Source organism: Necator americanus, chromosome V (assembly GCF_031761385.1).
Source record: "Necator americanus strain Aroian chromosome V, whole genome shotgun sequence".
In the NCBI taxonomy this organism is placed as follows: Eukaryota; Metazoa; Nematoda; class Chromadorea; order Rhabditida; family Ancylostomatidae; genus Necator; species Necator americanus.
The window spans coordinates 28,025,700-28,050,092 of record NC_087375.1 but is presented as its reverse complement, the minus strand read 5'-3'; the positions used below and the strand labels follow the sequence as shown (position 1 = coordinate 28,050,092).

At 41.2% G+C, this 24,393-nt stretch overlaps 2 protein-coding genes across 5 annotated transcripts in view; one reads left to right on the top strand and one right to left on the bottom strand.

Annotated features, from left to right (window-relative positions):
- Positions 1 to 16: 16 nt before the first annotated feature.
- On the bottom strand, positions 17 to 12,962 carry RB195_015451 (uncharacterized protein; the record flags this gene model as incomplete). 3 transcript variants are annotated; one of them, XM_064206175.1, is made up of 20 exons in its annotated part: positions 4,591 to 4,734; positions 4,848 to 4,966; positions 5,024 to 5,185; positions 5,268 to 5,377; positions 5,493 to 5,563; positions 5,679 to 5,817; positions 5,877 to 6,055; positions 6,407 to 6,538; positions 6,615 to 6,681; positions 6,747 to 6,858; positions 7,085 to 7,203; positions 7,340 to 7,473; positions 8,270 to 8,332; positions 8,389 to 8,537; positions 8,605 to 8,665; positions 8,727 to 8,783; positions 8,863 to 8,936; positions 9,073 to 9,136; positions 11,166 to 11,283; positions 11,649 to 11,713. In XM_064206175.1, 20 exons carry the CDS (start codon positions 11,711 to 11,713, stop codon positions 4,591 to 4,593), a joined length of 2,139 nt encoding a protein of 712 aa, XP_064062057.1. The 3 variants fall into 3 exon arrangements, with proteins under 3 accessions (XP_064062056.1, XP_064062058.1, XP_064062057.1); XM_064206177.1 differs by lacking the exons at positions 5,268 to 5,377; positions 5,493 to 5,563; positions 6,615 to 6,681; positions 11,649 to 11,713 and adding exons at positions 17 to 249; positions 12,523 to 12,715; positions 12,854 to 12,962 and having other exon boundaries at positions 4,596 to 4,734; positions 5,024 to 5,162; positions 6,407 to 6,476; XM_064206176.1 differs by lacking the exons at positions 4,591 to 4,734; positions 4,848 to 4,966; positions 5,024 to 5,185; ... (15 more) ...; positions 11,166 to 11,283; positions 11,649 to 11,713 and adding exons at positions 17 to 249; positions 3,157 to 3,206; positions 3,916 to 3,959.
- RB195_015450 (uncharacterized protein) overlaps positions 12,493 to 24,393 on the top strand; it is a gene marked incomplete at both ends in the record, with an annotated part of 54,418 nt that continues 42,517 nt past the window's right edge. Inside the window, 8 exons of one of the 2 annotated variants that reach the window (XM_064206174.1) lie at positions 16,554 to 16,649; positions 17,450 to 17,581; positions 17,800 to 17,921; positions 18,085 to 18,208; positions 19,511 to 20,036; positions 21,798 to 21,868; positions 23,471 to 23,563; positions 23,716 to 23,828. In XM_064206174.1, coding sequence (XP_064062055.1) covers positions 16,554 to 16,649; positions 17,450 to 17,581; positions 17,800 to 17,921; positions 18,085 to 18,208; positions 19,511 to 20,036; positions 21,798 to 21,868; positions 23,471 to 23,563; positions 23,716 to 23,828 — 1,277 coding nt within the window. Of the gene's footprint in view, positions 12,709 to 16,553; positions 16,650 to 17,449; positions 17,582 to 17,799; positions 17,922 to 18,084; positions 18,209 to 19,510; positions 20,037 to 21,797; positions 21,869 to 23,470; positions 23,564 to 23,715; positions 23,829 to 24,393 lie in introns of those variants that run through there. The other variant, XM_064206172.1, reaches the window with a different exon arrangement.

Below are 24,393 nucleotides of genomic sequence, written 5' to 3'. Positions count from 1 at the left end.
TTGCATGGAACCCGTGCTAGTTATCTACAGGCCTAGGTTTCAAAACACCTAGACTATTCGGTAGTGTGAACGGAACAGGTTCGACCTGTGGGTCTGCTGCCGACTGACGTTTCTCTCGTTGTTCTTGTATAGATGAGTTCAGATATGGCACAGGTTTAGACTTCGGTACCAGCTTCTTTTCCATGAAATATCCTATAGTTCCTATCACAGCTGCGACTGGAAGCACCAGGTATCTTGAGAATCGAGTCCCTGTAAAAGAATGTCATGTCAGTGTGAAAGAAAATATAGATTGCAATAAATGAAATTATTGTTGTATAACAGTATTATTTTCCCTCCAATGACTTTGGCTGAGTTGCATACTTCATACTCCTTTGGTGCTCATGCCCTCCCATTATTTCCACAAGTTTCATGGTGTGATTACTTGGACTTTTCTGTTTCCCTGCTTAACACAGCTCCGCCGGCCTGGTGGGTCGGCATCGTATCAGTCCGAAACAAAGCTGACATGATAAACTACAAGCTGACATCAAAATAGCCGACGTGTTAGACCAATTAGTCATATTTTGTACAGAAATACTTATTGTTATGATATCACTGTACGTTAGAGACTCCGAAAAACCTTGTCCTTCCTGCTGACGAATATGAAAGCCCAATAAAGAAACCGCACCTACTCAAGGGCACAAATAAATGAACTACCAAACTTACGATCCGGTTCAAGGAGAAGAAAATTTTTTGCCTCTATCCGTCTAGAGGCACTTATAGAGAATAAAAATCTCTAGTGAGATAAGAAAAGACAACAAAAGACCGAACGATTAGCACTTCGTTTCAGTGGGTTGAAATGCTCAGCAACTTTTCGACTCGCAACTCAAAAATTGAAGGGAACTACTTATACAGAGCTCATCTTCCACGGCAACTCTTGTTAATGAGGTTAAGAGCCCATTACAGGGGTTAAGGGCCCATTACACACTTATATTCCACTAGTCGTGGACCAGTCGCAGTCGGAAAAACATAAGCCCCGGAATACAGGGACTCATTAACGGGATTGTTTCCCGTGGTCGTCGTGAGCGTACATGCCGGTAGCATCGCGCGTCCACCTGGTTAAAGATATCATATCACGAAACTGACGATGTTGTTATCTCTGTATGGGACAATGTAGAGTTCGAGTTATAGATTACACCGATGAGGTAGTACGAGGATGGTCAACGGCGTGGTAAACGGCTCTAATTCCTACAAGGTACGTTCGAACGGGCTACCTTTGTACACGCGCCGTGTCCAAGAGCGAACACCAATCGAAAGAATCGTCGAAAATTAATGAGATCTCCTTAGCAGCCTATTCAAGTAGAACCAAAGAATACTCTGCTAATGAAACCGCAGCGTGTACAAAGGTGGTGCGTTCTAACGTACCTCGTAGGAACAAAGGCGGTTTAAGCGCCGTTTTCCGGAACGATTAGGGGAAATTAAGCATGGCCACACGTAATTTCTAACGCGAACTCTATACTGTCCCACAGATATCCCAACATCGTCAATTTCCTGACATGCTGCCTTTAAACACACTCTAGGCTATACGCAGTGGCAGACAACGAGTTAGTAAGCAACACGATTTCGTGTGGACTTCCCCTTATGTGCACAGGTTAACGAGCATTCATCTTTAGCGAGAAATTTACTTCAATTTGTTGGAAGACTTTGTTCAGTTTGTATAAGAAGGTATCATTGCTGTGGCAGTTGCGTAATCGGTTGCGCTCGAAGACAGCGGTTGCAATTGAGGTGGGACCATCGCGGCGTTGGGAGGTGCTAGCATGAGTCCCTTCTCAATCCTAACCGTTACGCTCCATCGCACTGCTTCGAGCGTAGCTGCTTATGCAACGGCACCGTAAATCATGTCGTTTTGACCCGACTATACTTCTAACAGAACGTAAGTCATCTGAATAAGAATATGTTCAAAGAAAAAGAATAAAGTGCTTGGCATTGATGAAACTCTTTCGGATGCACTAATGCGCTCCATTTCAATGCAGACACGCCGAAGTTAATAGAATTCTCATATTGGCTGGTCCCACAAACCACTATATAGGGTTTTACGAAATATACAATGAACTGCGGGGCCAGCCAATATGTCAAGCCTTTTTTAGCCAGCTATGCACCAGGTTGACCTATGTTTTTTGCAAGTCGCCTTCTTCAGGACCTAAAAAGGGCAATTCAATTCACAATCTAAACAACCAAATTCCTCTGCTACTAAACACAAAAACTGGAATAACCAACCGAGATATGGTGCGAGCTCCCGCATAATTGAGACATTGTTGCGATCAATTCTAGGGTCGTTTTAGGATCCAAAATGCCTTCAGCGATTTTTGAGCCGAACTTCTAGAATCGCGCGTCATGACTTGATCCCTGATTTCAAAATTCGCTCCGTCGTGTGTTTTTTTCATACTATAGGTCCTCGAAGATGTAGAATCTCGTGACTTGAAAAAAATTTAAATGAGTAGGCCTAAAGTTTGTCTGTTTAGTTATGGAGAGTCGGACGGTTTAGATTGTGAATTGAATCGTCCATTTCAGGCTCTGAAAAAACCGATTTGGCGAAAAGCTAGCCAATAAATCCAATTAACAACCCCGTGCACAGTACATCAAAAATCAATACGACATCAAGTTGCTTCAGCATTCCCAGACCAATATGATAATTCCTGAGCGATCAAAAACTTGGTTGGTTTAGCGCCGTTCTGGACTATCAAGGTACTCTGAGGTGAGGACTCTCACACCGCTGCTATACAGTCGAGTCAAAACGATCCGAGGCTCGGTGCAGTTGCGTGCGCGGCGCTTTCGTAGCGTAGCGGTAGAGAGCAGCGATTTCGATCAAGTGGGACCCTCACTGGCACCACTCATCCCTACATTCCGAGTGAACCAAACCATGGTCCCATCTCCCATCCCAAGCGCGCCGCTTCGAGCGTAGTTGCTTACGCGACTGTACTAAGTTCCAAGTCATGACTATACTTTTGACCTTCGACGTGACTTCACTCATATTTGTCAAGGTATGTTTCAGTTAAAAAAGAGTATTTCAATAATGAGTCCACGAAGGAAGGGCCAGATGAAAATCGCAATATCAAATCAAGGAAAAATATCCACGACAAAACAAACCCGAAATAAACGCAAATCCCCACCAATTCTCACCTAGTCCATAGATTATCGGCCACATGATAGTGTCGCATAAATCATGAAACCTGAAATGATCAAATGAGCAAAAATACACTGACTTCAAGTCATAGTTAATGGAACACTAAGAGAGTCCCAAGAAGTTATTATTGGTTGTTCAAATACATGAAACAGAGGACGGAGTTGTTTGCGTTTAAGGGACCATAGACATTAACGTAAAAGATTCCACTTAAAAAATGCATGGATGTAAACGGCGGACGCGCCTGCAGCTTTGTTGCACCTACGACTGTTGGAAAACATGTTCCGCAATTGACTACCGACGCAACGTACACGAAATTATTGTTACTTTTCAGGAGTTATGGCATTTCCAACGGTATTGTTGGTTTTTATAGGGATAGTATTATTGATTCAACAGTTAAATCATCTTAGAATGATGAAAAATAGAAGACTAGTTGTGCATTTCCTTGCAGAGTTGACTGTTCCAATTTGTGCAGATCTGGCCACGAATAACGAATAAGAATGGCTAAGAATTTCACAATAAGAACGCAAATCTGCTAAAACAATCTCAACTTGATCGGCCCAAGCTTCTTAGATCCATAGCGTCAGCGTCCAGACTCGAAGCTGGTAGTCACGTCATATTCATTCAAGTATAGTAGAGTCAAAACGACATGAAGCACGGTGCAGTCGCGTAAGAGGCTGCGCTCGAAGCGACGCGGCGGATCGTGACGGTTAGGGTCGGCGTAGGACCCTCACTAGCACTATCCGTCGCTCGCTCACGCAACTGCACCGTGCTTCATGTCGTTTTGACCCGGCCACATCATGACATGTTCAATAGGTTAGAGCACTGTTTGGATTTACATGCAAGTGGTGTCCCAGGACTCAGAAGAACACCATGTCTATTCAACATGTCACCTCAGCAGCGGTGCTTCGCATTTCTCGGGGCACCGCTCGACAATGTCTGCTGATTGAACTGCTCGTGTCTACCAATCCACTCGCTATCATATGTGACCGGATCTATATCGTCGAATGCTTCTTATATTAGTCAGTTGTAAAAGAAATACAGAAGCTCTGCTGAAATCCTGAGCGCTAGTCCAAGAACTGACCAGCAGCTCATTTGTTTGTGTTCCTCTACATTGGTTTTTACCGGCATTGGTCAGGCTGAGAAATGAAACCAGGTATCGAGAAATGCATGACAGGTGAACAGACTTCATCTCACAGGATTAGATAGGTTACTGGTACATTTCATTTCTTTAATCTCACCTTTTCGACATTTTTAGCTCATCTAGCTACCATAAACTGTATATTCCAGCGTTTCATAGCAGAACTGGGCTAGTTCATTATCGTTTGATCGTTTAAAGATAACTAAAGAACGTCAGTGTCAGGAAAAACAGCAAATGCAGTGATCTATTTTATTGTCTTTTGTACACAAATAGGTGACGACCACCAGAGAGATCAACTCAGTCGGGGCATTTTGAACACTGGTTGTAACTCCGTATCCGGCTCTTCTTCCTCAGGCGCAGTTGTCTTTTCTTGGAAAATCGGTTTTGGCTGAGTTTTCTTGTAGGCTAAGTCCACATATATAGGATGCTTCGCAGCCTGAAGCGCTTTTATTTGGGATCCAATCGGAAGACAAGAAGATTCAATTACAATTGAACAGCATTAACAAAATATCTGAAGTCAACATCTAAGTGATGAGTAAGATCACAGACCTCTTCAGCATGTCGAAGAATGCTAGTCCTAACATCTCTATCCTCTATAAACGTCTTGTTCTTCATCGTACCTATCTGCTGGGCAACATATGAATGCAAACTGCCGCCGCTTGCCACCACTGAAAAGAAATTAAAACTGAGATGTAGAGTGAACGAATATCATTTTGAGGTCGTACCTCGGCCATTGGCACTTCTTCCTATAGGTACGTCGGCCGGCTTTCGGAACTGCGGCCGTTGTTGGTTATCCCGCATTCGCAGATACTTCTTCAGTCGGAACCCTGTTACTTCCTTCTCTTCCCCTTCCTCCCCTCGAGGCTGGAACATCTCCAGAGTCAGCGCTGCAAAATTTTCTTTCCAGTGTGAAGAAGAGCAAAAAACACTGTGAATAATACAAAAATAAGGGATGATACTGCGACTGACGTGATAGGATCATTTCTTCTCGGACGAATTCGCTTGCGCGGTTTCTTCGGATCGGCCTTGTGATGCATGTCATCACCCCACGAGCTGATAACTTTTGATCGTAGTAAATTCTACAAAATCCAACCTCACGACAAATCATGAGAAAAAAGCATCTTCATGGAAAGAAAGCAAATAAAAATAGCAGTAGCAAATAGGTGCACAAATAAGGCAGAAAGGAATACAAACCTCAATGTACCATCGCTGAGTCCAACGAGGATCTGATTTAATTTGGGGTGCCAGTCTATTTTTGTGCAACTCTGTAAAAAAAAAGTAACTTCCTTTTTCGAGTCCCTAAGAATAAAATGGGGATAAAAATCCTGCTGTAACGAATGAGTACACTACAGAATACAAGAGAAACTTTGGTCTGCTTACTTTTCCAGGATATTCAATCTTGTACACCAGTTCAAAGGTGTCAGCGTTGAAGAACAATAATTTACCAGGCATATCTTCGCCTGGCGTTGAAGTTCCAGTATACACCAACTCTCCGCGAGGAGAGAAACCACAATCCGTGCTTAAAACACCCGCATTAGGAAACTATGGCTCATATTAGCAATAATTTTTATGGTATACCTCTTGAAAGCGTTTTCTAAATCGTATAATTCTAAAAGAGGCTTTTTGTTGTTTTTGATTGACCATATCTTCATCGAATCATCCAGTCCTCTCGTCAGAATCTTCTGTGAGTCAGGTGAAAACATGATTGAAGTGATCGGTCCTTTGTGTGCTTCTCGTACAAGATAGGTTGTATTAACCTGGAATGAACGAATGATCAATCAAAAATTGGAAGAAAATCACGTTTATTCATAAATACTTCCGCTTCGAGCATGATCGAGTAAGAATCCAACTCCAGAAATTTCGACTTTCAAATAAACGAAGAAAAAAATGTGCACAAGCACTTTATACTTCTGTGCACCAATAACAGATCATAGAGTAAGAAGTTCTGTTTAGCCGGAATCTTCAACGGATGTCCATCATACTCGCAACGTCAAAAATGATTCAGATTATGGGCTAACCGGGTGGGGGGTAAGCAAGAAGTTCAACGCGCTCTTTATGGAATAAAACATGAAAGGGCTGAGAACATCGATACCAAAACAAGCACTTACATATAAATTCCCGTATTTCCACATCTGAATGGAGCCGTCGTCACATCCAGCCGCGATTAGTTTCCCATCCCTTGAATAGCAACAAGTCTGTGGCATCGCTCGTTTCCCGTTCGCTGTTTTCGTCTTGATCACCTGAACGAAAACATCACCATCATTAATTGATCCCAGGAATCGAATAAGAACAAATCTAGTTTCATGAGGTACTCGCCTTTTTGTGCGTATTTATGGTTTTCGTCATGATTTTGAAGTCACTTAGGCTCCATAAACGAATGGTGCTGAAAGCACAAAAGCGAATACTAAAAATTCTTTCCACAGTTTTATTCAAGAAAATATGACAAACCCATCATCTCCGCAAGTCATGAATTCATCCTTAATAATGGGATTGAAGTGGCAGCAGTTGATGGAGGCGGTATGACCTTTGGTGTGGTTGACATCCACAAGATACTGATCACCTGCAACAAGTATGTATCATTGAAGGTTGAGAAGCTGAATGGACAAATGTGTGAAAATTATGATTAGAATAAGTCGAAACTGGGGGAATTTTCAAAGATTCAACACAATTATCTCCGTCACCTTAAACTCCACATAGACTTTTATCGAAGCTTCCAACCAAAGGCGATCAAAAAAGGAGGAAAAAGGAACGGGAAAGTGTTACATCAGTACAAACTGCAGAATTACCTCGAATTGTTTCTGCCCATTGTTTACCAGTTCGGTCAAGCAGATGGACCTGTGCCTGACTGCTGCAAATCAACATCGTTTCGCCGTTTGCGCTGAACGCAACGTCGTTGATAATATGACTGAAAAAAATCATCTCCTTCAAAAGGATACACTATTGAACAATTTAACGCTAACGATGAAAAGCAAAAAGCAAGTAAAAGAAGGGAAAGCTAAGGACAACAGAGCAGAAGAAGAAATGGAGAAGTTATCTCTTACCTCTCAACTGGAAGCAGCTCTTTATCTGCTCGTAAGCTCATATCCATTTTTTGAAAGTCGAAAATTTTTACTTGATAGTCGACACCACCGGATGCGAAACGGACACCATTTGGTTCGAATCGAAGAGCAGACACCTGGGTAGCAAAAGTGTTCTTAAGCTGTCGTTTTTATTCCGAAGAGCATTTCTGTGAAAGCTTTGGGAGGTGTTCAATCACTGACTCGTAATTCTAGTAAAATACGAAAAAAAGTAGAAATTGGGGAAAAATTATGTTTCCAATCCTCGATAACAAAACGAATTGCAGGCTTATGAAATTCGGGATGCTTAACCCTTCGCCTCACTAACCTCATTTAACAATGTCGACTCAGTGTTTCACCTAACATCAAAGCAAAGCAACTTCTTTTGTGTGTAAAAATAAGCGAAATTCGGTGTTAGAATGACAAAACTGGAGTTTCATCCACCCGTGAAGTTTTCAAGTAGCAGTGGCCGAAAAGTGATAATGAATTCATGAGTAGAGAGTCAGTGAGGATGCTAATGTGTTTTACAAAACGACTATTACAAGGCCAGTATTCTTCTTTAACAGAGAATGCGTGTTGAACATGTGAACGAATTAAGCGTTATTGCTCTCATTTTTTCCTTCAATTCATTTCGGAGTCTGTTCACTGCACAGAATTGAGAATTTAGACAAGCGAAGATGTTTGGATGTTTGAAAGACTTAATCTAAACTGTCGCTACTGGAAAAAATGAAGAACGTACAGTGCGCACGAGTCTACCCCATAATCCATCAAAGAAATCCTGCAGGTCTTGTATGGAGAAGTTATTCTCAGTTAAAAAAGTACGGTTTGTTTTCTGTTTATCTCCCGATGTTCCGAGTAGTTTTAACGCTAATAAAATAGATTTGAAACAGACAGAACTATCACAAAAACACATACCGGCTTCCCACTATGCACCAATTTAGCTTCACAAGCTGTTGGAATAAGATTAACTGTTGGGATCTGGAACGTAAAACAACGTGTACACGAAGAATTCACATAAAAATAAAATCACTTACTCCATCTCCCATATAGTCTTCAAAATCCTCATCGTCATCATCATCACCGGCGACTTTTGTTTTCTCTTTAGCGTTGGAGGCGCCATCACCACCCACCATAACACTCTTATCAGGTACGAAGCCAGGAGGCAACATTGGTAGGAAGTCATCTGAAGAAGCGTTGTAGAAGACCGAAGCCAAACAAATATCAACACATCAACTGTAGGCCAGACCCACCATCCTCTTCGCTTACAGTCCCGCTGTCTTGAGAAATTTTTTCCTCTTGTTGAAGTTTGCTCTGAAAAAACGACTTGAAAAGACAATTCCAAAGAAGAAACCGAACCCTAGAAGTACCGTACACTTTCCACCTCTAGATTTCCTCCGGGGTTCGCTTCTGCAAATCGAGCTTGACCAGCCTACAAAAAGACTTCGCTTAGTGTGGAAATGAGGTTAGAAACACTTTATATGAATTAGGAGTAGAGGATACAGTGATACCTTTCTTGTTTCCTCGAAAATTGTGTTGAAGTCGAACACACGAGCCTTCTTCTCGGCGTTAATGGATTTTATTTCTACAAAATGTAAGTTAAGTAAATATGTAGAAACTCCGCTAAAAAAAATCATCTTATGTATTTTCTCTCAAACACAGAATTTCAGTGTAAGCCAAATCTGAAAAGACAAAAAGCTGAATTTCACATGAACCATTACCATTTGAGGTAGAAGGAACTGCATCCTCTTCTTTCCCACTTCCATTCATTTTACTGATATTAACCTAAAAGTGCACAGATTAATTCTTGTAGATATAGATAATTATTGGAGACGAAAATGGAAACATATAAGGAGAGCGAGTGAATAGGAAACATTGTGCAGTCAACAATCGTTATTCGCATTAGCACATTAAAAACCAAGTTTTCAGCGGAAACTTCACGTGCATCAAACGAAATGACACATCAAAATATAACCTATGAGATTAAACGGAATGGATTAAAAGCTTAAAAAAACAAATAAATGGTACAATTAATGACGACCTAAATTAAGTTTGATGGCAGTGGTAAGTCGGCCACATAGTGGTGTTACTGCTTCTTTGACAACGACTTGGTTGCACAATGTTTAATTGTTATAATTAATCGAACTAAGAAATATCTAGCTTCCATATGACTTAGATCCAGTATCTATGGAGCTTAGGAAACACACGATTAGGAGGACTCCGAAGAAGGCTTGTATAAAGCCAACTTACCGCAAATATCAACAAGCTCTATCACGCTAATTAAGTAGAAAAAGTTCAGACAGGAAAAATAGACTACCAGAGAGGTGAATTCGAGCCAACACACGGGAACCGGAAGTAACAAAACAGAAGATAGAGGAAAATGCTAGCCCCTAAGAACTTTATATCGATGAAACCCGAACAACCAGTTCCCGTTTTTCGAAATTCACAATGAAGTAGTAACTTACAACGAAGCGCCAATGACTAAACGATATGCGCAGGTTTTGTGTGCTATCAAGACGTAGGAATTAAACCTAGTTTGTTATCCGTAATCTAAACAAAGCGTATGATTGTGCTACCTGCTTAAACTTTAGAACTCTTACACAATTATCGATTTGTGATTAGCGGAGCGTATTTTGCAACGGGCTGGGTAATCATTTTCTTGTTTCCATCACAGCGCTTGTTGTACTTACATGCATGAAAATAAGCTCGTATGTGTAGTCTATTATATCAGATTTTCCATACATATGTACCTTTTAGTCCATAAAGTTCGCTGGCAAATGAAAGTAAAATACGGTGGTAAAGTAAATCATTTTGGAAAAAGTGGTGCGCAGGATAACTGCTCCATTGATCTATCGATCGAGTATTCAGATCTGTATTCTCATTGTTCCTGTGATTTTCTAACTAGTATTTCTTCATGTTTCGGTCAGAGGAGTTAGCCTCTTATGGCTCCTATTGATTCTCCTGTTTTCGAATGGAGTTCGTCGATGTTACTTGGCCCACCTCGCTTTACGCATATGTATTTTGATAAATTTTCCTTCTGGAAACAACAACATTTCCCTCAGATTTTTCTCAACTTAAAAATAACTGTGGTGGATTTGTTTCGAATATCATTTGTTCTTTGCATATATTATGCTTGTGTCATATCAGTGCCACCATTAGTCATTACGATTGTCAGCAATTTCTTTAGCAACTTTACACTTGCGGCTGCTATCGAGGTGGGACCTTCTTTTCCTGCAGTCGGAGTGCAAAGATGAGCGAGGATCCCACCTCGGTCATAGCAGCCAGCTCTCTTTACAACTGAAACTAATGTTACGCTTTTGGCGAACATGTCGACATGAAACTGAAAAATGTGTCTAATGTTAATAACTGGGCTCTGGGCGAAAAGATGGTCCATTGCTACTTTTTTTGCCGAATGTGTACTGTATTCTGTATAGTCGGATGAAAACGATCCGAAGCCTGGTGCAGTTATAGTCGGGTCAAAACGACATGAAGAACGATGCAGTTGCGTAAGCGGCTGTGATCGAATCGGTGCGATGAGTACAGCGGTTGGAATCGGGGCCTTCGCGAACTGCAGCAATGAACGGTGGTAGAAAGGGTCTTCACTCGATCCCAACCGCTACGCTCCACCGCACCGCTCCGAGCGTAATTGATCACGCAACTGCACCGTCTTCATGTCTTTTTGACTCTACTATATAGTCGGATCGAAACAACATGATGATCGGTGCAATTGCAGACTCGGTAGAGCTAGCGGCTACGATCGAGGTGGGATCCTCGCTCATCTTTGCATTCCGGTTGTACCAAACGAAGGTCCCACCTTGATCGGAGCCGCTAGTTCAACCACTTCGAACACAGCCTCTTGACCTACTGCATCATGCTTCAAGTCGGTTGGACCCGAAAATACCCAAACAAAATGTGCGCCCTGGTAGCATTGGCTAAAAAAAGTATATTTCGTGTTAAGAATTGCGATCTTTGCGCTGGGTCTCGTTGTCCCATGCCTCGATATTCGCCAAATGTCACTGCGCTATCACGCGTGCAAATATGATGTGAGAATTAGCCGTGAAGAGTGCAGGATGCGACGACGACGACGGTATTATGACTCAGCGTTATTTCAACAAAAAGAATCTTGCTCGGTTGCCTTTCTTGTACTTATCCGTATCATCATTTTTCATCTTTTTGTAGTGTCTGTAGAGATTCAAAGTTCCTTACCGCTGTAAAACACCAAATTGTGTATTTTTGAAGAGGATTCGACGTGGCGTAGGAAAACACGTCATGTAAGTCCCCTTCTTGTACAAGTTACCTTGTTTTATTTACAAATGATCCTAGAAGGATTTGATATAACACTACAGAAATGTGGGAACCCATACGTGCAAACAAGCTTCTGAAAACGATTCAAGTCGATGGAGATGTGCATTCTTTTTAAAAAGGCATTGAAGTAGCACGAGAGTATAAAATGTTGTTTTTCTCTTCGACTTTAGAAAAGCTTTTTTTTTCTTTTACTTGAGACACAAACAGTCGTGCCAAATTGCAGTCGCATAAAATTGACCCATTTTGTGGCGGAGTCATGTAAGCTCTTGCGCTCACGACTTTCATGGTTTTTTGAACTTTCCCTTAGCACCACAATCCAATTGAAGCTAGCTGAGGTTCTACCCGGAAGGCAACCGCTTATGCCGTGACACCACTAGCCAAGTCGTTTTAATCCGACTATTTATAGCAATTTCAAAACAAGATTCCTATAATTCTGCAACAGATTTATAATCGACGTAAAGGGGATAAAGAGAAGCTCAAACACAGCCGCTTGTATACGTTTACGTCCAGACCTGACTATATTGGCTCTATTCTCAAGAGCGCAGTACGAAAACTCGTATGAAATAACATGCGAAGGAAAGGTTCACCTTTGGCGATCACATCAACTTAGTTCGCAGAGGAGATCGTCTTTGTGGCACTGAACATCCAGTGGGAACCAATGCTTGTCGATCTGACGAAATACCAACATTTTGTTTCTTTCACTGAATAGCTATGTTTATTTCTTCCAAACTACTCTCACCGTTTTCAGTTCCCGTCGGCAATTTTTTTTTATCCGATGTGCGTTAGATGCTTATCAGTGACTTCACCCTTACACAAATTACTGACTTTTTAGATTAATGCTGTCTGGTGAAGAAGTATTCAAGAACCCTCTTGATGGGCTTGAAGACGAGCCGCTGAACGGCGATGAGCATGTTCGTGAAAGATCACCTCCGCAAGCCTCTTCTTCGTCTTCATCAAAGCCGGCCATATGCGAGGTGTCTACCGATGGCTTTGTCGATGTTGATACAAATGCTCCAAGTAGCCCAGGAACGATCGCCAACGATAACCGCTTTGTAGGTTCTGGAGATCGTATTTTTCGATATTTTTTCATCTAGTTTGTGGATATCTACGAAAGGTTGCGTTTATGTATCGTTCGCAGCTTTGATCTTGAAAAACGTCCAATTATTTGCTAAACGAAACGACGAAGGGCGTGCATACCCTTGATGTCACTTAGTGGCAGCATATCACGAAACTGACGTGGTACAGAAACCCTAGGAAAAACGTAGTTTGGGTTGTAGATTACGGAAACGACCGTGGTTTCACTCATCTTCCCCTAATCCTCGTCAAACGGCATGAAGGACTACGTTCTTTCCTACGATATCATTTGCAACATCCCACAGTTCTGCACGTGAGCTTGACCTTGTTGGAACTGAAGAGGCTCCTTGCCGTTTTTAGTACGACTACGTTAGTCGTCCTGGATAGTTTCTTCAATCTACGTTTGGATTTTTACGTCTTCCTTGGGGTTTCCGTAGCACTTTCGTGATCCGCTGCCTTCAAGTGAAGTTCTGGTTATTATTAGCATCTACTTAGAGCGAAGGCGTTCGGAAAAGGTCACTTTTCTGAGCGCCTTCGCTCTAAGTGGATGCTAGTAATAACACTCATGGCGGGAGTTCAAGAAGAAAAGAAAACTTTTTGTCGAAGTCATGGACGACGGTGATGATGTGCAAAGAAAGGTTGTCAGTGTCGGCGACGAGTTGTTGTCAAAGTACCTGGTGCAGAGATAGAATGGTCCCAATATAAAGACATTTTTATTCTAACTGTTATTTTTATTCTAACTGTTTATTTATTATTAGCGCTACGACTCTTCAGCATTACCTGTTGGTGTAGTCAGACCAAAACGACATGAAGCTCGAAGTTTCAGGAGCGGTTGCGCTCGAAATGACGCCGTGGAACTATCGGGGGAAAATGTGGTTGGAGGGAGGGGGACCCAGTGACGTCCTTATTTCTCGACGCTCTAACTTACTTTTTTCTCTTAGTAACATTAGCTTACATGTCATAGATCGTCAAGACTAATGCTTAAGCATAAGGGCCCCGATTTAATTATTTATTTCGAGAAATAAGGCGCGACTGAGTGCTCCCCCCTCCCAACTACATTTTACCCGCTAGCGGTTGGAATCGAGGTGGAACCATCACGAACTACAGCCATGAGTGGCGCTAAGAAGTCTTCTCTTCGATACTCTCTCCTAAGCACCACCGCATCACTTCGAGCGCAGCCGCTTACGCGACTTCACCGAGCTTCATGTTGTTTTGACCCACCCGACTGTATACAGCTACCTACAGAGGGTCAAAACGACATGAAGCACGGTGCTGTTGCGTAAACGGTTGCTCTCAAAGCGGTGCGGCGGAGCGCAACGGTTAGGATCGAGTGGGGATGCTAGCACCTCCGGTCGCTGCGGTTCGCAATGGTCCACCTCGATTCCAACCGCTATCTCCACTGCGCCGCTTCGAGCGCATCCGCTTGCGAAACTGCACCGCGTTTTATGTCTTTTGACTCGACTATACGTTTAATCCTTTTTACTCTACCTAACGGGAAAATAATAGGTCCCGCCTTTCAGAAAAATTACATCCAAAAGAAAAAAATTGAGGAAGGAAGAAATACGGACAATTCAGTGTCGCGCTATCGTCAATGATCATCGCTACGAAGTCACTCTTCAGTGTTTGCTGCGTGAGCATGATGGAAAAGCTAAGCAATAATATTTGTTGTTAATCATTTCGCTGATTTTAATGAAGGAATGAAGCAAATATCGAAATGGGAGTGCAGGACTACTTGTTGGACACTAATTGCACTGAATTACATTTATAGTCGGGTCAAAACGACATGAAGTTCGATGCAGTTGTGAAAGCAGGTATAGAAAGCGGCTGATATCGAGGTGAGACAGTCGCGAACTGCAGCGGCGGATGGTGCTAGCACGAGTGCTAGCACCATCCGCCTAGCCTCGATCCTATCCGCTGCTCTCCATCGCACCGCTTCGAGTGGTAACTGCGCTGAGCTCCATTTCTTTTTGACCCTACTAAATGTGAATTGTTATTAAAGTAGGATTTTTATGTGTCACTCGCTCATTATTTGCGCGGCACAGCTAATCGTAGATTTACCGGTTCCCACCGCCAACACCTATTTCAGTAACAAAAAGTGCGCCTATAGAAGGGGGCAAAACTTATTTCGGTTGTAGGCTGATCAATCCGTGTCTGTAAAATCTCATTGCTGAACTTATAGTTGTGGCGATACTTGCAAGGCAACAGTTACCTCGAGTTCTAAAAAACTTCTCCATGAAATCATATTTGGACTTTTCCAGTTGCGGGCAAAAGTGATTGATTTTGATGTGTCTTATTTTAATGAGAATTCTCACATATTCATTTCGTTCTCCTCGAGTCAATGCTCGGCAGAGATTGCTGCACTTTGATTCACTTGATATTTCCGATTTTCTCAGTGGATGATTAATAACAAACAGGCGTAATATTCGTTTTGTTTTGTTAGCTATAAAGCATGAACTTTTGCGAGAAAAGCTATGTAACGTCGCTGTTTTCACTTCGGTTGACGCGGAAAATAGCCACTTGTTTGGCTGTACTCTTTCTTTTAGTTGTAAAATCTATACGTTTCAATGTGATGGATTTATATAATCCACACTTATTGTTTATATTCATTGTATAACATTAAAGTCGAGAAGCGGTTGGAGAAGCACTGCAACTATCAGAAATGACTGGACTATATGTAAGTTCTAGAAATTTTAGTAATTATCGCTTCTTACAGAAAGCTAGTGAGAGAAATTCTGTGGCGTTCTTTTACAATTGCTAAAACTTTACATTTACTTCTACATCTTTTTTTCATTTTCAAAGTTATTGGAAGATAAAAATTTTGACATATTTTGTTCCCTAAAAGCAGTACTCATGGAAACTTTGGTTTACTTTGGGAGTGTTGTGTACTCTTTAAATGGTATTGTCATTGTGTAAGGGTTCCGAAAAAAAAAGGAGAGAAGAAAGACGTGGAAACCGTATAACAATTGATCTACAATGTCATAGTCTAACGAGGATGAAAATCGATGTGAATCGAATGTGCCGTTCGAAATCAGTAATCAAAAAACAAACCGTAAACACCCTGCCGAGCTGTAGTAGGGTCAAAACGACATGAAGCATGGTGCAGTTGCGTAAGCGGTTGCGCTCAAAGCAGTGCGGTGGAGCGCAGCGTTTGGAATCGAGGTGGGATCATCGCGAACAGCAGCAATTAAAGGAGGTAGCAGAGGCGGTGCGGTGGACCGCAGTGTTTGGAACCGAGGTGGGGCCTCGGTTCCAACACCGCGACATTCACATCGATTTTCATCATCGTTAGGTTTTTGTCTTCGAAACATTATGCTATTTCATTGTAGCTACGTTCTGTTTGTATTCTTTGAAAAACATCTTCAACGCTCCCTTTGACAAAGGATAAAAGAAGAAACATTGTGAATAGCAAAGTACTTGCTAGCAATGGTGCAATTATTACAGAGTAACTCGTATGGTGAAGTGTGAGATTCTAATGTGTTGTTCTTCGTGTAATTTAAGAGTAGAGTCAATCTTAATTGGAAGAAAAGCTGCTATTTCAACTATTGTCGTTTCCAGATCAAATCAAAGCTCTTTTGCTATTCTATTGCATAGCCCCAGCTGAAAATGGAGAGATCTTCTTGGGATACTCTTTTACGAAAACGTTGACAAATTGTACTTGAGGAGAATAAGAAATACAGTAAAAATGACAAGTGTGATGAAATTCATGTAAGACTGATTCGCGTTTGTAGTGAAACGGGCGCATATGTTATCAGTTGGCAATCGATCCTCACTTCGCTGTCGATCATTGACTCATCTGTTCCTATTCAGGGAACATCAATTTATAATGTTGCAGCATCGCACTGAAGAAATCAATGTGGACCTTGACACCGACAATGCGATTTCCGTGGATATTTCTGATGCGCTGTCAGAAAGAGATAAGGTGCGGTTTTTCTTAGCGTCAATTTTTTTTCTTTTTGTCAAGTTAGTTCCCTTTCGACTTTCTGTTTGTTTATTTATTTCCTTCCAAGTATACCTGGTATACATACTTTTGTTAAAGTGATAACTTTTATAGATGATCTCATCAGGATGGTTAGCACTAAGTTACTTGTTTCGTTTCCTGTAATGCTTCAGTTTATTTCATCATATTACGTATAACTTCCTGTTCTCCAGGGTTACTTTTTTTTCTCCTTAGTGAAGGAAAAAAACGAAAGTGTTCATGATCAGTTTGTCTTAGTGGTCAACGTAGTCATTTCTTTGTTAAGTGTATTTGTTCGAACCTACTGATTAATGCTCCTTATATGGTCGAACAAGTAAAGTGAGATTAGTGAGAAATGATAGGGAGAAGTGTGAAGTAGGTGTTTAGTGTACAATTCTGAATGTCTCCTTTCCGCTTAGACCTGATCTATAGTACTTAAGGATATAGGTAGATCGGTACTTTAAACTCAATAATTTTAGTGCTGATTTGAACGAGAATTTACTATTTTCAGTTCTAGACTAGTAAATTATACCTAAGGATATAGGTACTATTCTGAGTTGGAATTCGTTACCCAGTAAATTCTTTCCACAGTGAGGTTGAAAAGATTCTGTAGCGGCAACTACTCTCCATAATTGGATTTTGCTATCTAAGCGATGTTTGACTTTTATTTCAGGGTTCCATTCTGTAGCATTGCTAGCTAAAGAGCGAGTGAAATTATAGAATTTTACTCATTTTACTTGTTCGGAAACGCACGTGTTTTGTAGGTCAAATACACAGTGCACACAAAGACTCGTCTCCCTGGGATGCGTCCGGAGACTTCTGTTGTGCGTGAACATGAGGAGTTTCTGTGGCTTCACAGCGTTTTGGACGAAAACGAAAGTTATGCCGGGTTTATTGTGAGTTTTCCTTTCATTTGGGGTAAGCGTAATCCACGCCGAGTGTGTTAATTTGGTTGAGGACAACGTGTTTCTCACAGTCGGAGTTGTATCGGTCGTCTCCTGTTGAACGATTGCAAATATCTTTCTAGTTTCCTCCTTCGTTTATTTGGTCTTCCCTGTCGAAAGGATATCTTTTATTTCCTTGAGTGAACAAACTTCGAAACAGTTTTCTCCAGGTCCCACCAGCTCCACCCCATCCAGATTTCGACTCTTCCCGCGAGAAACTGCAAAAACTCGGAGAAGGAGAAGCGACAATGACAAAGGAGGAGTTCTTGAAGATGAAACAAGAGCTTGAACAGTAAGTTTTTTTCCCTAAACATTTGATAGCAGGGAAAAATGGCGAAAGGTATGAAAGTGTCGCTTCTTGCTGTGAATTTTTTGACGTTTAATTTTCGTTTTCTACAATCTTTTCCTCCAATGGTCTTTTCTGAAATCTTTTTATTGTAACTAGAATTATTCAGGGATTATCTGGCCCAATTCAAGAAAACTGTGGCCATGCACGAAGTATTCCTACAAAGAATTGCCGCCCATCCAGTGTTCCGTCAAGACACAAACTTTAGGATCTTCTTGCAGTACGAGGATGAGGTCAGTTGATGGTTAATATTGCTTTTAAATCCTATATCTCTGAACATGTAGAAAAGTACGCATGGTCTTATTCAAGAACTTCTGTGCAACAACCCTGACATACATATTCCAATTTCTTGATCCTTGAACATAGTTTTTGGCTTTTTTTTTTCTTCAAAAATGATTTTCGGATTGCATGGGGATATATTTATATTTGTAGTCGAGCAGTCCCTTTGCGTAAGCGTTTGACATTGTAGTTGCAAGACTTAAAAACTATCATTAACGAGAGATATGGTGAAAGATGAAATATCACTTACAGGTAGTACTTACCGTAAGTAGTTTGCTTCGAATATCTAATTCATTTAGATATTGATAGTAACGAGTTATTATCAATTTTCGAATGAGTTAGAGTATCTGTTCTTTCTAAACCTAACTTCTGCAATATATTGTAGTTATTTAGGGATAGTTACGTCAAAAAGAAATTTTCATATTCAAATTCCCTCCAATCTTCCATAGTTTATTAATAATTTGTAGAAACGACTCGGTAGAAATATGCGATCATGAAATAAAATGGGCTTTCTTCAATACCGAATGTAGAGGTCTTATAAGACTGCAATACTACCACTTCGAACTACACGCAATCGCGTTAACCTTCACCTATTCCCAATCCCCTACCGCTGGACTGAACGCTTTAACCTCTTACTAATTTGTATCAATTCTGTATATGTGAACCTCAAAGATTTGATCTGTTTATGTAAATCTTTTGCAACTGCTGATGTTTATGACAGCGAACGTTAATTAAAGCTCTAAACCTTCCTAAACTCATTGTTCAGCAAGCTAAACATAGATCTGCATAATTTTTTTTCAAAACGTATTGATACCCCGTTAGGTTTAACTGTTTGCGACTTTATTTTTGATGGATTGCTTGTTGATATTTGTTTGTTCATGCTAAAATACTTCCGCTTAGTTACGGCAGCGAACGTTTGCCGTCTATGTTATGTTGGTTTTAAAATATGTTTGTTGTTCAAGCAACAAAAACGAAATTTATGTAGTCTTGCGCTGAAGAGAGCGCAGAGAAGTATTGTATTTTATTTGCACGAAACGTTTTTATGATTTCATCATCATCCGAAATCTACGTTGATTCGAGCGACCGCAATGCACGTTCATCTTGAAACAGTTGCACGAGCTGTGTGAGTCAGAGGCATTGTGTGAATTGTTGCGAACGCGCTGCTGCTGCCCGGATCAATTTTCTGATTTTTGCTGCTTTCTGTACATATTATTTCATGCGAATGTACACGCTTTTCGCAGCGGGACTTCTTTCAGCTCACCGGACGTTCTCCGAATCCCCATAACGCATACATATTCGACGACGGTAGATGTTCTGTCAGGCGTCTGATACGTGATGGCCTCAGCAATTTCTTCCTGGACTGCGTTACTTGTCCTCGTTGTGGTGCTAAGATGAGAGTCACGCAACGTCATGGGAAATATAAAGGCGAATCGCGTTCCTATTGGACATATAGATGTCTCGGATGTCAGTCCTACCGCTCGCTTACATCAGCACAAAATCAGGCTCCATCTTATGGTTTGCCAAGAATTGTGATGTTTAACAATCGCAAAGAATTGAAGACTGACATTAAGCCGTTGGCGGTGAAACGTCGTCCATCAGAACTCACCCCAACGTCGAAACCCCCAACGCATCCGCAAACAGAGGGTGGTTATGTTATTTACATCCCGAGAGCCCTCACACCAGAACAAGTGAAAGTCGTGCGTTTAGCATTCTTCAAGATTCTCACCGATCAGTATGATGAGGAAAGAGATTTGCCTATGCTGCGCCAGCTTCAGACATCAGGTTAGAGACGCTGAGATTTCGAAATAGATTTATCCCTGGAATTTAGTTGTGGAAATATCTGTAAGTAAATTCTTGGAACTCGTTTATAATCACAGAATCTTTGCTTGCCGAAAGTGACAAGCTGTAAGTTCAAGCGTTTACATCATTTCCATATTCGCAAAAATGTAGACATGAGATAGATATATTTACGAAAATTATTTTCATTTAATGAAGAGTGGTACTTTATGAAATTGAACAGATTTTGGTAATGATTCTTGATAACGAATATAAGTTTTGGAAGGCGACACAAATGTTAGTGATAGTTTTTGTTTTTGAAAGGTTTTTTTTTTCGTGATGTCACCCATTTTCTTCAGAAAATGATCCCGCGAAGTCGATTAGGGACGTAAAACCGTTACTGTTACTAAATAAGTGGTTATGATTACCTTTGTAATTTCCACTTATCTTGTACATCGTGCTTGTATTCACAAGAATTCCTAGGTAACGCTATCTTTCCTACCGTTCCCATTTTCACAGCCATCTTAATGAATGGTAGTCAATACGACCGATACCATGACATTGTACAGCTCCAATATAAACTCACAAAAAATTCAATATTCAGCAATACTCCTCCCTTGTTGTAATGTAGTTGAAGGCAAGGTCGTCTTTGGGACTCAATTTTTTTTGGAATAAATGATATGTAACAAGAAACCTCAGCGTCTCTTTTAGCGTCGATGATAGGAGTGTTTTGCAGAATTGCGTGATTTTTTGTTGAAACTTGCATTTTACGGGAGTGTTCATTGTCAAAGAATCGGTGTATTTTTGCATTTTGGATCTTGTTCTCCTATATTTCATATATAATGCGAGTTACTTGTTCGTTTTATTTTCGTTATCCAGCTCCCCATTCCAGCGTCTCTTGGTGTTGTTCAGTTATTGATGCTCCAGTAAACTGGCAATAGACATAGAAATACGGTACGTTCAGGATGTTGCTAAATTTTCTTTTCCTGATCTTATTTATGTTCTGTTATGGATGCAGCGTGATTCGCACGAAATACAGAATCACGCGCGTCTATAGTAGGGTCAAAACACGATGAGCTTGCGTAAGCGGGTGCTCTCGAAGCGACGCCGTGGAACGTAACGGTTAGGTTACGCAACTGCACCGTTCCGTTTTGACCCGACTATTTGTGTTTTTTTCTTTCTGAACTGAATTTTCTGTCTTGATTTCGCTCAAAATTGCCTGTTCTGTACGTGCAAAACATTTATGAAGAATTAAAATGGGATACACATGTACTCCAATTTTTGAAGTACGAATCCGCGAACGTCCGATTGCGTTTGTAAGGTACTGATCGAGATTTCATGATCTCATGCTTTTCGACACATAAGTGCAAATTCTCTTCGTTTTTGTTACGCACAACGGACTATTTCGACTTCTCATTCAGTTCGTTACAGAAGTATTTTCTTCATTCGCCTTGTTTAGCTTTGGAATCTCACTAAACAAAAGTACATGCACAACACAACAAATCTATTGCGGGCATGTGACTGGCCTCATTCACATCTTGGGTCTCTTTTTATAGGTTTTTGCAATGCTTTTACTCTCTTATTTTAATTCATGTCTTAGCCGTGATTTTTCCTGGTTACGCATATTGGACCTACGGTTTCACTTCAAGTGGTGGCTGTAACTCATATTTGATCTTTTTTTTTGTTGTTTTGTTCTGTTAGAGTTTCTAATAAAGAAATGTTACTGAAAGTAGTAGCATCCATTGGACTTGTACAGAACCTCTGTAGAAAAAGACACCGATTCGAAGGCAGCATACCATGAACTCGACAAATTTGTTGTCTATCTAGAAAAAGGTAGGGTTGGTGGTTTGGAATTCGAGTCCGCGTGTTTACGCTCAACTTCTCCTAGTTGCCCTGAAAAATGGGATCGGAGACGACCTTACTGGTTTCCTACGAGACATTTTAAAAAACCTCCCCTGTTTTCGCCGGTTCCCTCAATAACCTATCATTGGTTTTTCTTGAATAGACTGCTGAGCAAACCTATTAGATTGTCGTTCGCTTGCTAGCGATGCGTGCACCAGGGTGCCGCGTTCTGACGTCCTCGTGAGAAAAAAACGGCCAGTAAGGCCGCATTTCACGCGCCGTTTTCAGAACGATGATGGGGAAATGGGTTTCATCAAGCCCATATCCGTAGTTTACATCTCGAAGCCTATATTTTCCTGGAGAGACCCCAACATCGTCAATTTTGTGGTATGCCCCCTTGACCGGGTGAGCGGATCGTGCAACACATCTTTCATTCGCTTGAACACAGTCTTAACGGACGACACATTTCAGCTTACGAATGACAAGTGAAGTATGCTGTAAGGTAAACATTTCTTAGACAGTTACGTTCGAGCGCACCAAGCGTTGGTATACATTCAGCTCATGCGAGCAATTGTTTGCATGAGCAGCCTCAGCAGGTTCAGACTGAAAAATTCGCATGTCTATGTCCTATGCCAGTATGCAGTCGAAGATCATGTTACCAACCGAATGTGTTCAAGAAAAACTCCGATTTCTTCTGGTTTTTCCAAGCATCCGCTGAATATTTTATATCGAAACAGTTGTAATGCGTAGCGCAGGCTTATATTTTTTACGTTCTTTAGCCATAAATGCGATAGTCAGAGCTGGGGCTCTGAATCCCTTCATTTTTGGACGGTTGGCGAAATACCCCGCTCACTTGAACTGCACCCCGTGAGTTAGACCCCCTTCACCTGAGGAGGGTCTCCCTCCTATCGCACCTGTGCCTTTTGCGTTGGTACGGTCAGTCGAAGGAAAATAATGTTTCATAAGAGAAGAAAGTTTCTTTCCCGATAGCTGTTCTTTTCCGAAATAAAAATTGCTTAGGCTGTCCGCAGAATTCAGAGCCGCGCGGGCGCGGTTTTGAAGTTTGGCGGCTCTGCGGTTTTGGTGGTTGTTGAGGGCATTGTTGTGAATAGTCAATAACCACCAAAATTGCAGAGAAGCCAAACCGCGCTCGCGCGCGGCACTGAACTATGCCGGCGGCTTTAGGAGCAATCTTTTCCTACAGCTTGCACTCACGCTGTAGAAATGAGTAAGGTCCCATCCTATTCGCAGCCATAGTTCGCAGCTGCAGCTGATGTATGATTGTGAATCGTCATTCAGATTCGGAGACTTACACGACCTGGGTTCAGGTCGTTCTGGCTCTACTTTGTACCATTCGCGTTGTTTTAATAATTTTCGCTGTGTGTCAAGAAAGCCGAGAACATTTATTCTGACAAATTAAATATATGGAGTTCTTAGTATGTTCGTTAGTGCGGGAAGAGTGCTCTGGGTTCAGTTTCAGCTAGTCATGGTAGCTGAATACAAATCCATAAAAGGCACAGATAAAGGTGTTCTGACATCATCTTCGCGCAGACATTGAAATAATGCACAAGAATGTATTTTTATCCACCATTTTTCAGTTGTCAGTTCGAGGAAAGAACAAGAAAGAAGTAGTGGAGTCGCTTTGGAAGCGTTTTACTCAGTCCGCCGATGAAGTTCTTCTATCTGGACAGGTATTGTTGGTTAACATTATGTAACAAATACATGTCTGAGGAATTTCAAGAACAAAATTTTTGTAATTAACCTCGCTCATACATTCTATCAACTTTGATATATTGATTTTATCGTCCTGTAGTGTGATTTCGCTATTGTTTGCATTATTCAGCGAGATGTCGATGACTTCTTCGAACATGAACGTAATTATTTGGTGGAGTACAATACTCATATAAAGGATGCAGCGTCGAAAGCGGAGAAAGTGGTGAAATTACGTAAAAGTTGGTTTTTCACAATATTTTTATTGTGTTTATCTCACATTGTTGAATGTCGTAAAATGTCGCAATCGAACGTAAATGTTACACCTGTTACATCCCCTTCGATGACGATCGATGACACTATGATCGATTGTGCGATGGCGCTCACGCTAACGAGAAAACATTTTGCTTTGATCGCACTTATGAACTATTCCTATTCATCTACAAGAAAAGACGAAAAATTATCCAAATAGAAAACAAAAAAGAAAAGTGCTCAGAGGAGCTTAGGCATCGGATTTGACCCACATCCATCGGTGTTTGGAGTTGCAGCGCTCGCGTCCGCGGAGGATGTAATCGATCAGGCCAGGACCGTATGAACTCGTTTCGGTCAGTAGAGACGGTTCAATTCTTATCTATTTATCTGCAAAACGTTTGTTACAAACACCTTCAACTCCTTATTGCTCAAGGTGAAAATAAAGTTGCCTCACCCGCTTCTGCAGAATGGCACATCGTTTGTTTCTATGTATTGAATAGCTGCGACAGTCGTGAATTTCAATCGAATCTCTCGCGAAGAGATTGCAAAGTGATAACAT